The 12,439-nt window shown below is 38.3% G+C and overlaps 1 protein-coding gene across 8 annotated transcripts in view; it reads left to right on the top strand.

Moving 5' to 3' along the window:
- The first annotated feature begins 456 nt into the window (after nt 1-456).
- LOC132789668 (protein TANC2) overlaps nt 457-12,439 on the top strand; it is a 62,561-nt gene continuing 50,578 nt past the window's right edge. For 4 of the 8 annotated variants that reach the window (XM_060797853.1, XM_060797857.1, XM_060797852.1 and 1 more), the window contains exon 1: nt 6,393-7,337. In XM_060797853.1, the coding sequence (XP_060653836.1) occupies nt 7,127-7,337 (211 nt within the window). In that variant the 5' untranslated portion in view covers nt 6,393-7,126. Of the gene's footprint in view, nt 1,310-6,392; nt 7,338-12,439 lie in introns of those variants that run through there. The other 4 variants (XM_060797851.1, XM_060797849.1, XM_060797855.1 and 1 more) reach the window with 2 other exon arrangements.

The following is a 12,439-nucleotide window of genomic DNA, read 5'->3' as shown; positions in this document are numbered from 1 at the left end:
CATAATTTATAGAGTATATTTCATTAGCTCCGTATTTATCACTCATTTAAAAAAATCCTATCGGGTATTTACAAGTCGGGCACACCTGATTTTCATAGATGTATTGTTTGCTGAGGCTGTCAGATTTATGTTGAAACAATTTCACATTTGGCGTCGCATTAAGCGGCATTAAAGCCCTAGGCTTATCATTTACAAGCTTGCACCTTCAAGATAGAGAAGAAGAGAACTCAGCGCGGGGGCAGCTGAGCTGAACAGAGGGAGGCATTTCCGCTGGCCACGCCCCGCTCGTTTGCTGCTCCCTTCGTTTGTTAGAGCACTTTTATGGTCTTTGCTGTGATTTGATGGCATCGTTAAACGTACCTTCGATTTATGCTCCACTATGCAGCACACTAATTGCAAGCCACTTCTTCGACTTTTTCTTCTTCTTCTTCTTGCAGCTGACCCCACAGCAGGAAAATGTCAATGGCCACAATGCAGCTGGATGTGGATGAGTCGAGGGCAATGCCAACGCCTCCGCTGCCCATGCAACCGCCGCCCAACAATGGCATTGTCTATGGATTTCGCACACGGCATTTGTCCTGCATCGAGGAGAATGATTCGGATTCGTTGCACGGTTCTTCGGTGCCGCGTGGCGCTTACGATCTTATGCAGCAGGCGGATGAAACCTTTAAGAAATTGAATGCCGAACAGCAGCGCGCCAATGAAGATGACGAAGAGGACACTGATGATGATGATGATGATGGCGAAGATGATGATGAGGATGATGACGAGGATGAGCAGCTGGCAATGATTGATGAGTCACGTTTGGGCGACGCAGATTATCTGGATGAACTCGTTGCCGTTGAGCAGCCGCCCTTTTGGTCAGCCAACTTTAATCGTAACGACATCATGATGACATCGTGCTATGGCACCCTGAACAGCTCCTTTGGCAGCGAACTCTCGGCCAGCGTTCAAGTGACGCCCAAAAAGGTGCCCGAGCCTCTGTATGCCACGCCTGAGAAGCGTCGCGAAAGCAATCGCAGCTTTGACTCCACTTGCAACTCGCAGACCAGTTCCATTTATGGTGGCTCAATGAACTCCTCGCTCGATCTTAAGTACATGATGAGCATCTCGGCTGGCGGCGCCACCAGCACATTGCGAGGCGCCTCAGTGCCGCCCATGGATATATCGCTCGTCTCTAGCGACGGTGTCAGTGCCCTCGACTGGAGCGAGGCGAGTGTCACCTGTGTTCTCGACACTGGCGGCGGCAATCCCGCCGAGGAGCTCAACGAGCAAATGGCAGCCAAGTGCCTAACAGCAGCAGAGAGCGGTAAGTGAAAATTCTTTATGCTATTTAAGGTTATGTTGCGAGTTAAGATGAGGCAAATTTGTTGCTGGCTTGTTATATTAACGTAGATTATCCTTTTTCATTATATATTTGTTTTTCTAAAAGAAAATTATCTATATCTCTTGAAGCATACTTCATTTAAAAACAATATATAAATTTTAGCTAAAAATAAGAAAAATATAAATCACTTCGATAATATATTATATACTTAAATGTTTTCTTAAATCAAAATGACTCAATTTCATTGAAATTTCCTTCATCTAAATACGATTTATAATTCTTAATTCTAACGAAGAATATAAATAATAAAATTATTTGTATTCTGAAGAGTTTCAGGTTGTATTTACAATCTAATTAGTTAGTATACAAATTGACTGTTTGGTATTTATTTATGTGTTATAGTTTTGTGCTTTGAGATAATTTACAAAGTTAGACCGTATAATTTGCGAACATAACAAAAGCGTTAATATTTTGTCCTTAAGCTGAAAATAATAGCAGCATTTATACATTGAAGTTTTCTTTGCATCGCGGCTGCAGTTGTCAGTTCGTTATCCCCATTGAAGCAAATGAGCATATTTCCTGTGGCGATGACTGGTTATGACCATGGCAATTCATCAATGCGTCAAGCCATTAAACTCATTTACAATCCTTCATTATGAGCACAATATTTTTAATGACCCACTCGCAGCGAGGGGCAGAGTCTATACGTCTATGCGACTTTGGGATTTGCGACTCCTTTCAATGTCCGGCATTAGAAAGGTAGCCCGCAAGGCGGTGGCTGACCCCCAAACGAAGGCACAGCAACTTGTATAAGCTGCTGTTGAGTGTACTCGACTCTTCGATACCCCGGACACATTTTTGAAGATAAACATAAATAGGGATGGGCAAAAAAGCATTGTAAATTATTATATAATTGTATTTAAGTTTTAGGAAATCTTCAAATAAGGATGTATACTATGTTCAATAATATATTGATTTTTATTTGTCACTAAGCGATAGGACTTCTGGTCTTATGGTTGTTGGGTATACAAATAGAATGAACGTTGCACTTCGGTGTTGCAATTCGATTGCGAATAGAGCAAACAAAGCCACTAATAAATGAAGATGGAGAGAGAGTGAAAGAAACAGGCAGAGAGTGAGTGAGAGAAAAAGAGAAAGAGAGAGCGAGAGAGAGAGAGGAGTGAAAGCCATCAGGTTGCCTGGCAGCAGCCCATTTCGCACAGATGTTTAACAAGCTAGCCAGGGTCATAAATCATCTAAATAAATATATCGGTAGAAATAAAGCTACTTGTACACACACACACATTCATTCATATGTTTATTCATACTCAGGCAGGCACTCATACGTATTCATATCCTTCATTTGGTCAACAAGTTGTCTAACCGCGGGTGAAATTCGCTGACATTGACAGTTTCTAATAAGAAAATTGCCAAAGATTTATGCACGCGTTGCACTTCGATTTTCATTTAAAACTAATCAATAAAATACAACAACAACTGCAGCAACAACGCGAATTAACACAGAGAAAAACATCACCAAAAAGAATACAACAAATTTATTCAACAAATTGCAAAATGGTGCTACAAAGTGCAATGTCACAGTAATTTACGTGCCACTTCGTGCCCCAGCACTGCAATATTGCAACAACCACGACGAGAGAAAAAATCTGATGAAAATTTATGCGAAGGGTTAAAGTGTCAGGCTCGTCAGAGCAACGCACAGTGGGAGAGATCAGTCAAAAGTTAGCAAAAAAAGAAAGGAAATACTTTTCTAGATTAACAAATAATAAAATTGAGTCCTCGAAAGAGACAATTATGTATTGACTGGTAATATTTCTTCAGGAAATTCGTTAAATAAAATGTAATGAGCTTGGAATAAAAAAACAGATGTCAAATATTTTTGTTATCACCACCAAACTAATTTATTATTCAATTTTTACGAACATATTCCAAACACTAATTAATCATTTGGTGAAGTATTTTAATATTGAAAAATCTAAATGAGAATTCAAAATGTATTGTCTTGCTTACAATTTAATAAGTCTAGAACTCAGTGAAGAAAGCACTGAATGAAGCTTCGCATATATGTATGTATTTACAAAAAAAAAAAAATAGAAATACATGAAATTATATAATTAGAAAATTAAGCAGTTTAAAATAGATGAAATGGAATTTTCTTGCTTACAAAAGCTTAAGCAATTACCTTTGAAGTTTGGGTAAAATAAAAATGAAATAACTTTTTTCCAATTCAATATTTTTGTGGGATCATCTTCACATCCACGGTGCCATCCTCAAGCTCATTCTTCTAGCTTGCTTGCTACATGTGCCTGTGTGCAAAAGTGAAAAGTCATGAATCATATACATGCATCATGATCAAAACGCACCTTTGATTGTGATAATCATGATGGCGATGTTGATGATGATGACGATGGTCGATGGTCGTTGTGGTTGTAGCCAAGTTTGCGAAGCGTGGAATACGAGTAGTGTCTGGTTGTGGGCCATAAAGTAACATTGCTTATCGCTGGAAAACTTTTCAAAACCACTTGAGATAGCTCCAAGCTGAGAACGTGCCCCCACAGTCAGGTAGAAAGAAATAGAGACCTATGCACACAGCACACGGAAAGAAACGTAGCAAGAGGGAGCGAGGGAGATAGTGAGAGAATGAGAGCGAGCGATGAGTGGGACTCTGACTGTGAGTGTGACTATGAGTGTGAGTGTGGAGTCGGTGGCAGCAAGTTGCGAGTGGACTTGTGGCATGGGCTTGTTAGGTTGCCGTGTCTCTACAAATAGACTCGGCGATGGCCACAAGACAAAGTCAAACAAAAGACCAAACGGTAGTTGCCATCAATGGACGTACCCCAAAACCGGCTGCGACTGCGACTGAGGCTCGGACTTTACCTGATGGCCAGAAGACCCCAAAACAAAAACACAGTCTGCAGTTCGTAGTTTGCTGCCTCAGACGCCGACGCCGCGACGTTTGCAACTTTGTTGCTGCCACAGCCAAGTGGCAAAACAACATCGATGCTGTGGCTGTTGGCTGGACTTCAACAGCAAAATGCTGCAAACTATTTATTAGCATGGATTGCTATGGGGCACAGATACCGCCGAAAGATCGCCGCCGCCGCCGTCGCAGGCGCAGTGGAGACAGCAAACAGAACTTGCCACCCAATCAAAGACCAAAGAGTCGAATGCATTTTGTGTGTTCGATAAGCGTGTCGGCGATTTCCCACAACTGATATATTCCTATTTCAATCTGCAATTGCTCTTCCCAGATTTATGATCTGAGCGTTATGCTAATACCCTTTAAACACGCAAAATGTACATAGTATCTTTTATTTTTATTTGTATTAATTATTTAGTAGAAAATTGCTAAAACAAATCTGTAGATTTTAAATTTCGATTTTTTTGAGAATGATTAATAGATGTAGCATCTAACTATTTTATAAATATTTATATAGAATGTATCTACCAAAAGTATCTGCTAGTCGTCCTCTTGCTTTTGCGCAATTTCGCCTTCGTTTACTTACTGGTTTACTTACGCATAGATAACAGAAATGTGCAGAAATTTCTTGGAGTGAATCCCTATAGGTAAAGTGCAGAAAAAACGACCTTAAGTAGCAACCAAATTAATGGTTTCACTTAAAAATAAGAGCACACTGTTTATTACAATACCTAACATAATATTCTATAAGTAAGAAGCGTATCCAATTTCAATTTGGAATATATGCTATCATTTCGATAAGCTGACAAATTGCAATTACAATGCAATAGAACTGATTTAGCAAGTTGTTGTCAAAGTGCAAGAAACTTGTAATACCTGTCCCCATTGGCAGACCAAACAATGAGCATATAATGGGGCATAATCAGTAAAGTGTTGGTGGTTGGAGTTGTTGCTAAGTAGCACAGCAGTAGAACGATCGGAACCCACACGTTGAGCACATGTAATGCTCACCAATGAGGTAATTCCTTTGACACAATCTTGATTAATGGATTGCCCGATCGTAATACAGTCCAACCACTTTATAGTGAAAAGAATTTGATGAAGATTGCGAAAGAGAAATCTGTGCTACACCTAATTGCAAGATCAATAGAACCATAAATTATTTAGGCCGATAAGATATAGAAAAATTAAATATAACGATTACTTAAATGTAATGAAGTCTCAACAAGTATAAAAACCTTTAACTTCTACTCCAAAATACAAATCGACGTGCCATTCCTCCAGATTATAACGAAATTTGGTGAAATCGCTCAATATTTTAAAAGTTTTCATACTTGGTATTATTATTTTAAGAATCAGAAATGATTATAATTGTTCAAATCCTGCTTACATTTACTTAAGCTTTAAGCTTGTTGTGCTGTTGTGCTTCTCTTTCAATAGAGACTTTCACGTAATTTTAATTCGAAATTCTTAGACAGCTAATGTCTTATCTCAACCTCCCGTAACCCTTTGGCAAGTGTCTTCAAGTCTTATCGGCCTTGTGTATAGTTTATGGGTCTATGAAGCCTCAACCACTGAACAGTTCAAAGGCTCGCATCATGCTTGCGTCATGAGCTCAGCGCCGGGAGCGTTATGTCGTGTCATGTCGTTGCTATTTTCGTTTATGCGCGATAACCGGGAGTCAGCACCTCAATCAGTCAGAAATCATCAACGACAAATATAAATACACAAGCGAGCCAACAGTAACAGCAAAAGCAAATGACGACAACAACAACAAAACACGAAGCGTGAATGAATTTTTCCACACAAATTGAAAATGAAAATGAAATGTGTGATAATGAACTGATAAGCCAGACACCGCGCTCTGAGCGAAGCGCCGCACATGAGATCGCCTATCAGCGGTACAGCGAACAAGAGAGTCGAACTGAAAGGGAGACAGAGAGAGCGAGAGTCAAGCTAGTGAGCGAACGAGCCCACGCATTAAGTGAGCGCATTTTGGAAACCGGTAAAGCGCTTAGTGGAGACTTTCGATGTAGAGTTGCGCTCTCAACTAACCATTTGTTGTTGCTGGCTGACACTTGTTTGCCTGCGGTCGTTCAGACGTTCGCTCAGTCTGGAAATGCGTTTCAAAGCTTGTACGTCGTAAGCTCCGCGCTAAGTTGCGTCTTCGTTTTCCGTTTTCGTTCGCTTAGCGTTTAGCTTGCGATCGCGTGTAGCGCGTCGCGACATCATTTGGATACGGTTTCATTTTCTCCATCGCGTGTGAAAATTGTTTAACTAAAAAGCGCAGCGTTGCAAAAACACAACACATAACAAATCAAAACAACAAGTTAATTCGAATGTGTGTCGGTTGCGTCCATTGGACGAATGTGTAATCAAGGAATGCATTGCAAAAAAATATGATGTATGCGAATGTTTATCGATAACAACTAATCGATTTCGCTGTTTATTTTAAATTGTCAATGATAAACATAAAGTGATTGTTCGAATAAATGTTAATTGATAACGGCTTAGAAATATATAAAATAAATCATCAATTTATTTAATGTTAAATGCGAATTTTTTATGTACGAACTGTCCAGTGAGTTCCGTGTCACAGTGATAAAATTGTAATTAAATCGAACAATAATTATACCTTAATAGCGAATACAAAACCCAAAAAGGAAAAGAATACCTTAAGAAGATCTTGGCAGTAAAGGGGAGACCAAAAAAAAAAATCGATTGGTAACGAGTTGAAAGGATTCGCCAGCGGCCGCAGCTGCAACTGGAATGAATAAAATACAAACATACTCACACACCAACTGCTATAAATAAATACATGAAGCAACGAACGACGAAAAGCAGCAAAGATTCATGCCATGTTCCCACTAACCAACCGCTCTTCGAGTGGCAAAAGCACCAACAAAATCAACAGCAGCAGCAGCAGCAACAACAACACTGCTAACATCAACAGCATCGACGGGAACGGCAACGGGAACGGCAAGGATAAAATAAATTTTCAAAATAATTGGAGCTGCAATAAAACAACCGGTCGACGTGCTGGAAGTGGGTATAGCTGCAGTTTCTTAGGTAAATCTCATGGGTGCCATAAGAATAAATAACCGTTAAGTGTTTTGGCCATTTCGGGTGTTATTTTCCATTATACATCATCATCATAAATACATACATTAAAGGCAAAGCGTTGTCAACGCCAAATTTATATGGGTACAGTGGAACTTCACCACATAGAACTGTATGTGAGCATAGGGGTTAAAGTAAACTGAAAGAAGTTGAATACTTTCTCAATCTATTCATGTGGTTTTGGCATTGTTAATTATTTATGGCTCATCAGTACACAAAACAACTGATTATTCGACTATTCATTTGAACGTTAATTGTGAAAGGTGTTTCACGCAGCGTAGTCCCACTGTGCGCAATACACTTCCATTGTAGACATACACACACGTAATAATCATCTTCCAACAGCATCATTCCGTTAGTATTCCACAAACTGCACAACATTTTAATTTTTTAAGTTATTTACAATGCAAATTATAATTACAAATGCAATTTTCTGCTTTCATTGTTGCCGTTGTTGTTGTTGTTGCACGAATTTACATGTCTACAATAATTTTTTCATTCCTCTTTGCTCGCATTGCTTGTAGCTTGTTGCTGTAGCTGTCGTTGTTGTTATTGTTGCGCAGAGACAATGCACTGCTTTTGTCTCTGGAAATGTTCTGAATGAGTAGGCGAGGGAAGTGGAGTTGGAGTTGGAGTGGGGGTATAGCAAGTGTATGCCATGAGAAATGCTATAAAAATTCCAACAGACGGCGGCGGTATCTTTGGCTACGCTTGCGTAAAAGCTTCTTCCTTTCGCTGCGCATGCCAAAGCTCTACTCGGCCAAAGAACGTGCAAAATGTGAATGTGTGTGTGTGCGCAACTTTGGCGTTGGGGTTGTATGTGTTTTGTTTGTGTTTGCTTACTGCTCTATAGAATTCCCAGAAATGTTTTATTTCGAAATTTGTTAACAAGCAGCTTCACACACATACACACAACAGAGTCGCTCTGGGTCTCTGCACACCAGTGAGGAGCACTTCAATATGAGTATTATAAGAAGGAGTAGGTAGAGGGAGGCACAAAAGTGTATCAAGTGCTTCTACATTTATTTGTTTTTGTATGCTGCGCTTTCAATTTGAAGGTTAAAGTTGAGTCGAACTACCTAGTTGTGTGTGTGTGTTTTGCCCAGTTTTGAATTCTATTCGAGTGCCAGCAGACAGATCCTTTGTGTATTCATATCAAGTATTTAAACGGTTAGAGACAAAAGAAAAGAATTTGAAATTCTTTGATGGACTTTAGACAGTTTTAATGAGTTGTACACGAAGGTAGTCGTAGCTTCAACTTGAGTTGTTGTAGAATTGATTGTTTATGTAGAAATATGGCAAGAGGTCTTCAGTTTTTGGCACAGTGGTCGAAATTTGCAATATTTTGTGTCTTCTGAAATGTGCTTTAACATTGCTTTAGCATTAATCCTTTATTTAATGTAAATGTTAATGTAATTTCAAATGGAAATTTGAAATTTAAGATTTCAAATAAACATATAGAAATATAAAACTTGCAGTAAATATAAAAATTCAAATAAAATAATTACTTAATTTTAATCATCCTTTAACAGCGAAGTAAAGACTTCTAGTAAATTAAATTTTGTATTTTAAACCAAAAAGACTGCAGGCCCAAAAAGCTTAGGTTTTAGTATGTTTTTTAAATACTAGTTTTCGCGTCGCGCACAGTTTCAATGTGGAACCAATCGCAAACATGAGTTTATTTTTAATTGCAAAAAAAAAGAGAAGCACTGACCAGTCATAACATGTCTAATTAAGATGCTGGCAACATAAACATAAATAACTTGCATATTTTTAGTTTCAAAGATTTGCATGCAGCTGTTTCAATATCGAGGTCTCGACCCCGCATGCTCGCTCGCCTTTTTTAGAAAGGGAGATCCATGCTGAAGATGTAGAACTAGCAAACTAGCAACTGAAAACTGGCAACTGGCAATGAGTTAATTTGCTGCTGAAACACACCCTCAGGCCTCATTAGGAGCTGTCTGTGTGTGTGAGTGTTGGTGCGATTTATAGGCAAACCGGCGAGGAATTAGTTGGAAGTGCATATGGGTAGGGGGTAGGCGGGAGGCAGGTTTGTGGGTCTCTTAGATGGTTAATTGCGCAGCAGCTCAGCGGGTCGCCTGGCCAAATGAGCGTTTAAGCTGTCTGTGGTTTTAGATTGCACCACTCGGATGCGGATGCTAATGCGAATACAAACGCGAATGCGAATGCGAATGTGAATACGTATTCGAGTAGCACACAAAATCCGCTAGCAAGTTGGCAGCCCTGTCCGCATGAGTGGTCACCCCTTTTGTGTAAGCCGCCTGCTTGCTTCCAAATGGCTTTCGATTTGTTGCAATGACATTTTGAATTATTTGACACTTTGCTTGCCGCAAATCTTCATAATTCTTCTGCTCTTTCTTTCTCTCTCTCTTTCTGTCTTCCTTGGCAACTGTCTGTCTTTCTTGTTGCAAGTTTATTAACTCATTATTTTGAAATCAACGTCGCATCGCTTGGCCGCCAGGCAAAACGTGTTGCAAAAGAGTTTCTTCCCCAACTCTCTTCGCATTTCGATCCTCTTTCTCTTTTGTCGTCTTTGCAGTCGTTGATTAACAGCTCGGCACTCTTTTTGTCATTAGCCCATGCATATTATTCATTTTGCTATACACACACTCGCAATTCGAATATAAAGTTTCAACTCGCTTTCAATTAAGGCAATCAATAATTGTGGGAAAGCTTTAATTGGCAGCCATTTTCAAAAATATGAATATTTAAATTTTATCATTTATTCTTAACACATTCCCATCGTTGCTGTTAATTTATTCCACAAATTTTAAATACCAGTTTAATGCACCTTAAAATGCTAAAGAGCTTAATAGTATTACCTTACGGAATCTTTGTTTCCACCCACTTTCCAGTTGAATATTGCTTTCAACTGCTTTTAGCACTGCATAAAATTTATTTAAATATTTATCTTAGTCTTGACCTCCTCAAAGATTTGACTCATATGCCGACAAACATCTACTCACAAAAAAAAAAAAAACTTTTTAATTATTTGCACACGCTGCTTTTGTTGTTGTCGATTGCCAAATAGCAAAGCGGCAGCTGCGTAACATTTTGTTGTAGTAGACCCGTCGGCCAAAGATAAAACAAAACATTAACAACAAAAACAACAAAAAAAATAAGCATCAGCATTCATATCTCATCGGAGTTGAGTTGAAGAGTTGCCTGGTGTCAAGTTGTAGGCGTCAGTTGTCTTGGTAGCTCCGAGGTTGTCGACAAAGACATGAACAAGTAGCCGAGGACGAAACAGTCAACATCAAATTGCCAAATCAACGCCTGCGTTTACCTGACAGATACCCTTCAACGAAATGCCAAAATTTAAATAAATGCTAAATTGATGAAAAGGTCAAAACACGCTTTAAAAATCTAATATGCAATAGAAATATTTAAAAAGCCTCAAACTACGAGTATTTATTTTCAAACCTAAACTATTTCTTTCCTTGTGAAATTCTAGTTAAACTTTTCTATAGAATCGCAGTTTGGTGACTGTCTTAAGTTCTTGTGAAATTAATCAGCAAGTTAATTGTGACTAATATCGTAGTAATTTGGTTTTAAATTTATTAACAGCTATCTAGCTTTATCTCTAATAAATGATTGTAATTATATTTTATTTAAGTAGTTAATTTAGCGAATAAGTGGAAGAAAAGTGTCAAATATTGCTAGAATTAACTTTGTGATTTTATTTGCCCAACTACAGTAAAAGCTCTTTAAAGTGAACACTCACAGCAAGCTTTCACTGCACTCGCAGTCGCATTGCTCATTTATTTGTCATTTGGCACGCGAAATGTAAAACTTTTGATAAGATAAGACAATCTCTATATGTGTGCAAAAAGAATCTAAAAGGGTTTTATACGTTGGCACACCTTTTGTCACCTGCCCCTTTCAGTCTATATTTGCGTATGTTCTGTGTTTTGTTTTCTCAATATTTACAAATAATTAAAAACGGTAATTGGCTTTGCTTGTCCGCCTCGCCCCGCCTCGCCTCGCAGCTTTGGTCTTAAATACAGTCTACAAACATATTTTTGCTATCTGCGCAAAGTTTGTTTTGTAAATTGTCGCGTCTCAGTTGAGGAAATGAATTATTTTTGTTTTCTGGCTTTTTTTCTAGTGCAAATATGAATTTGCTAAATTTGCATAGTCGTCAAATGTTTGCCAAGCGATTTTGGGAATTTTCCGTCAAACTTTTTGTACATCTTTCGCATGTCGTGTGGGGGGAGAGCGAACTTAAAGCGTGACTTTTAAGTACGTGAATTCACGAAAACTGAATAACCTTTGTGTTTGGAGATGTGTGCTGTGTGGGTCAGTGTGATAGTCAGGGTCAACAGTGGGTCAGTTTTTAATGGTAAGACTTCCAAGGTTGAAGAAGAAAATTAAATAAATAAAATAGATAGTATGTAATGCAATCAATTTATCTCAGAAGAACATGATATACTACTTATTCTGCCATGCCTTAAGAACCTGTTGACGTATGACTCAAGAACTTATCAGGAAACGAATTGATGAATGGTTCAACACTGCACTGACCTTACTCACAGCTTATCTTGTGCTAATGTACACAAGAATACAAATTTGGGGTGAGACCTCTTTGGACTTTAAATAACGAATCTTTTGAGTACTTCTTCACTTTCTTTTCTTGCCAAAGAAACAATTTGTCAAATTCTCTGCATTAAAATTTAAATTCAAAAAATTAAAAACTCATTTGAATTTTTGCGGCTTCCGTTGAGTAATAATTTGCGAATGTTTAAATACATCCATTTGTATTCACTTCCATTCATAAGTATATTCAATAAGTTGTGCCTCTGAATTTAATTTGTAGGCGTCGCACAAGACGTTAAATAATTTATTATTTAAGTGTTTTTTTTTGTTATTTCACTTTGTTAATTGTTGAAGATGATTTAGTGTTGTTTCTCGTATTTAGTTATTTTTTTGTTTTGTTTTGGTTTTTTGCTTTGCTTCAACTTTCACCTGAGCGAATGTTGGTCGTTTAAGTGAAATTGCTGCCTAATGACTGAGCATTTCTTTTAATTAGA

This window comes from Drosophila nasuta, chromosome 3 (assembly GCF_023558535.2).
Source record: "Drosophila nasuta strain 15112-1781.00 chromosome 3, ASM2355853v1, whole genome shotgun sequence".
NCBI lineage: Eukaryota > Metazoa > Arthropoda > Insecta > Diptera > Drosophilidae > Drosophila > Drosophila nasuta.
This window is presented reverse-complemented; position numbering and strand designations above follow the sequence as displayed.